General features: G+C 39.0%; 1 protein-coding gene across 1 annotated transcript in view; it reads left to right on the top strand.

Moving 5' to 3' along the window:
* The window catches only part of LOC104405903 (protein unc-79 homolog), a gene marked incomplete at its 3' end in the record, with an annotated part of 35,663 nt that extends 32,402 nt beyond the window's left edge, over positions 1-3,261 (top strand). Inside the window, exons 19-23 of the mRNA XM_010014747.1 lie at positions 713-854; positions 1,245-1,324; positions 1,407-1,555; positions 2,585-2,742; positions 3,080-3,261. Of these exons, the coding sequence (XP_010013049.1) occupies positions 713-854; positions 1,245-1,324; positions 1,407-1,555; positions 2,585-2,742; positions 3,080-3,261 (711 nt within the window). The remainder of the gene's footprint in view (positions 1-712; positions 855-1,244; positions 1,325-1,406; positions 1,556-2,584; positions 2,743-3,079) is intronic.
* Positions 3,262-4,751: the final 1,490 nt, after the last annotated feature.

The following is a 4,751-nucleotide window of genomic DNA, read 5'->3' as shown; positions in this document are numbered from 1 at the left end:
AAATTCCCCAGGGAAAAGAGCCCCCCCAGCCTCTCTGGGCAACCTATTCGAGTACTCAGCCACCCTCACAATAAAGCTTTTCCTTATGTTCAGGTGGAACTTCCCATGGTTGGGTACGCCCATTGCGACTTGTCCTATTGTCTTGGTGGTGCCAGCTGAGGTGCAAGTGGTGCAGTCTTTTGAGTACTGGGGCTTGGTACCATTTATAAGATCCACCTTGTTATTTATAACAAATGTCACAGTGCGAACCTGCAAGCCTGAGTTTCTAGCCACAGGCAGAAGTAACTCCAGCCTGCTCCTCTTCTCAAGGTAAAAGTGATTGAGGTAGCTCCTGCATCTAAGCCTGTAACTCTACAGTAGTGTAGGAAACATGCTCTGCTCCTGTCTGTTACTCCTCTGAGACAAGAATGCTAAGTTTCATGAAACCATGGCCCTGTGATTGGATCCACCTCAGCTCCAATATGGATATGCAGTTTCTGTTAAGTGCTGTCACTTAAATCCATGCTTGAAACATAGTCTTGTCAGTATACCTTTGCTGATGCAGAATTTTAGACATGCAGGTGATTTGAATGCACAAGTGTACATGGAACTAGACAGTTCCTGCCTCTTTTGAGCTCAGCTTATTATACCAGATGTAATTTAAACAGCAGGATGTGGCCTCATGTATTTAGATAACATCAAGAAACAAATTTAACTTATTATATTCTTAAAGGAGCCCACAGATAACCTCGAGGATAGTCTTCTGTATACTAGACCTGAGTTTATTATAGGAACTGAAGGAGAAGAGGAAGACAAATCAGCACCAAAACACGGAGAAAACCCAGGAAATCATACAGAGACAACAGAAAATGCTGGTAGGTGGGGGGTGAGAAGGTTGAGTATTTCAGAAAGGCTTTAAATGAGGGGGTTTTTTTTCTACTCGATATAGGATACAAGGTTCTGATCAGTCTTTCAAGTCCAGCAATGTACAGTCACTTTTTTCTCATGCATTTAATTCTTTTAGCATATTAAATAGGAAGGCTGTATTTATGTTGATAGCAACTCTGACTCTCTCCAAAAAGTGTTAGCTATCTTGGAATTTTAAGAACATATATAGTAGCAAAACCATTACATGCTAAATTCTGTACTGTTGAAACTTTACTGACTGCAGGGTTACGGCATCACTCCAACATTCTTTTGTTTTATTCTGAATCCACGAATGAGAGACATTTAACAACATTTTATGTAACTTACATTTTTTCCAGCAATAAAGAATGACACAGAAAGAAAATTTTGCTATCAGCAACTTCCAGTTACCTTGAAGCTCATATACACTATATTACAGGTAATGTCGATTTCTTGTTTGTTTAGTTTGAATTTTTTGTTGTGATGTCATTGTGTTGAGAGTAGTATGTCTGCTTACACAGGAAATGTCAAGATTTGAAGAACCAGACATTCTTTTTAACATGCTGAACTGTTTGAAGATCCTGTGTCTTCATGGGGAATGCCTGTATATAGCAAGAAAGGACCATCCACAATTTCTTGCCTATATTCAAGATCACATGCTGATTGCCAGGTAGGTTTTTATCACACATTTTGTATCCATACTTTGTTGGTTCTGCAACTATACATTCATTGTTGGCATCAGAGAATTTGCAGGTTTAGTATGGAAAATTAACAAAGGGTGCTAGGGAAGTATGAGAAAGCTTAATAACTGTATAAGGGCACATTGCACAGGCTAGTTAAGAAGTTGCGTGTGAAACCAGGGTATCTTGCATTGTCCATCATGGCTACAATGTCAGGCACCACTGCAGTGAGTCAGACTTTCTCATACCGAGTAATAGCATTGTCTGAGACTGAGGTATCTTCCCTGACTTTATAAGAAAGGATGATGTAGAGACAGGCACACTATTTATAGGGCTTTAGCATTAAAGCTGAGAGAACAGTATTGCACCTTATTTTTAAGACATAAAGGAAGTTTTTTATTTAGAATCTGAGTGAATTGGATTGAAATTTGTGTGGTTTAAGATTCTCTTTGGAGAAAGGTACTTTTGCAGAAAAGTCACCAAATGAACATTAGCCTGTGATGTTCTAAAATAGTGTGTTCATCAGTGCTTACATCTGCTGTGTATCAATTTCACCGAACACCTCCTGAGACTATAGGGTTTTAGCAGACTAGAGAATCTGTCCTGAAGCTAAATACCGGCAAAATGTGAACACCCGACATCTTAGTCGTTTGTGGATGCACATGATTCATAGTGCCAAGACAGTTCATGTGGCTTATGTGCTGAAGTTTGTTGTACTGAAACTGTTAATTTGCAGCATGGGTTATGTTCTGTGACAGTTGTGCTTTGAATTAGGCAAACTCTTGTAAAATCTGGAGTATTTGAACCTGGATTTTCAAGAAAAACTGCTGTAGTTGAAGATGTGCAAGTAGCTCTGTTCTCCTACCAGCAACTTGGTGATATTCACATAAATGCTCAAGGTGGCTCATACAGATTTTCATGAAAAGTGCATTCCCACCAACAATACAGTGTACACAGCTAGAAGAAAGGATGTCAAGGAAGTGTTTTTATAAGCAGCCTCCCTCTTTTGGTCTTTCCAGCTTATGGGGAGTTGTGAAGTCTGAGTTCTCTCAGCTTTCTTCCCTGGCAGTCCCACTTCTTCTTCATGCTCTTTCGCTTCCCCATGGAGCTGACATTTTCTGGACAATCATAAACAGCAATTTCAACAGCAAAGATTGGAAGATGAGATTTGAAGCAGGTAGGCCTGAGAAATGTACACTGTTTGCTCTCCTTTGCTTTGCTAGAGAGGTAGAGCTTTCTCTCCTGTAACTGAGGAGACCTATAATAAATTATTACCTTTTTGCTGGTTTAGGGAGTTTTGGGGGTAGTCTGCTGCAAAACTATGCAGTAAAATAGAAAAGAACGTGCGACGTTTTGGATAATCAAAATCAAAGTTACAACACTTGCCAACTTTTTTGTTGGTACTTTTCTCAGATGTGCTTATTTCTAGGAGAGGTATATTTATCAGGACATAAAGAAGCCATTGCCTAAATTAATATAGATATTTTCTTTGTCTGGGGACATGGCTGGTACAGTGGAGAAGGTGGCTGTGTTGTGCAGGTTTTTGGATATTCACTCTGTGACAAAAAACCACCTACTGAAGTACTCTTTGGCTCATGCATTCTGCTGTTTCCTGACTGCTGTGGAAGATGTCAACCCAGCAGTGGCTACAAGAGCTGGACTGTTACTTGACACCATAAAGAGGCCAGCTTTACAGGTAGGTTCATTATGTGGGGAAAAAATACATTCAAACAGGAATCTGGGTTTTCACCCAAAGTTCAAAGAGGTTCAGCTGTACAGCATCTTTGTCACTGTTGACATCACTTTAGGCAAGACGTATGGTTATTGATGATTGACATATGCACAGAATAATCAAAGGAAATGCTACTGTTATAGAATCATGTAGACTGGAAAAGACCTTTAAGATCATTGAGTCCAACTGTAAAAATTTTGATGGCTGCAAAGGATTACTGTTGCATTTGAACTGCTGTCATAGAATGCTGTAAATGTTTCTTCTGATGTTAAAATCTATTGACATTTTCCAATTATTAAAAAAAAGTCTTATGACACCCTGCTGAGCTGACAGTGAGAAAATGTATTCCAGACATGGTCTTGATCTTTCCAAGATTTACTTAGGCATGTAATTTTAAGCATTTGAGAGACCCTACCAGCCAGAATTCTCGTGACTAAAACTAAGCAGATATGAAAGTACATCAGAGCCTATGCATACAAGCAAGACAAAAAAAAATTACTCTCATAGTACACAACTCCAGTCTTGTTCTCTGGAGAATAGAATGAATATATATTTTAAAAATATCAGTGTTACTGCCTATAACAAGCTGTTAATACCTGCTAGTTTTATTCCATATAATGCCTTTTCAAAATAGTTTCCAGAGAACTTGAGTTCACCAAGGCTGTTACCAGTATACTGCATTTGTATATTTAATGTGTGGGTTTTCTTAAACATAAATCTTGACAGTACACCCAAAATTCTAGTGCAAATAAAGTACAGAAGCATTTTGATGCAAAGCACTTCTGATACACTTTAGCACATAAGCTTTCTTCCTCTGTTTGGGCTTGGTGATTCATTCATTTTGTAATAACAAGTTTGATTCAGTTGCCTAAATATAAACTTTTTCTCAGGCAGGGGTGTGTGAAGAGAATACTTTGATATTGTGTACCGAATGTGCAGTAGGACAGAACTTTGCATGTATACCTTTGTGTTCCTCAAAATCTTAGCACATTCTGCATTCTAAATATGATGTTCATTTATCTCCTTACTTACCTTACTTTTCCATTGATATCATAGAATTAACTAGGTTGGAAAAGACCTTTAAGATCAACAAGTCCAACCATTACCCCAGGACTGCCAAGTCCACCTCTAAACTATGTTACTGAGGGCCTTCTGTACATGGTTTTTTGAACGCTTCCAGGGACAGTGATTCCACCACTTCCCTGGTCCCCGGGCCAGCCTGTTCCAACGCCTCATCACCCTTTTGGTGAAGAACAATCCCAGTTCCCTTGGCTGTTTCTCATAAGACTTGTGCTCCAGGCCCTTCGGTAGCATTAGTTCTGATTTAAAGGTCTTGACAGGAAAAACGAGCTAAACCTTTATCCTGTACTAATTAACAGAAGTCGTGAGCATTGACCTCCTTTGCTTTAAAAAAATGCTTAAAGTATTCACATCCTTTTTTTTTTTTTCTCTCC

Source organism: Nestor notabilis, unplaced genomic scaffold (assembly GCF_000696875.1).
Source record: "Nestor notabilis isolate BGI_N333 unplaced genomic scaffold, ASM69687v1 scaffold11175, whole genome shotgun sequence".
Classification (NCBI taxonomy): domain Eukaryota; kingdom Metazoa; phylum Chordata; class Aves; order Psittaciformes; family Psittacidae; genus Nestor; species Nestor notabilis.
The sequence above is the reverse complement of the archived record's forward strand: the minus strand, read 5'-3'. Positions and strand labels throughout refer to the sequence as shown.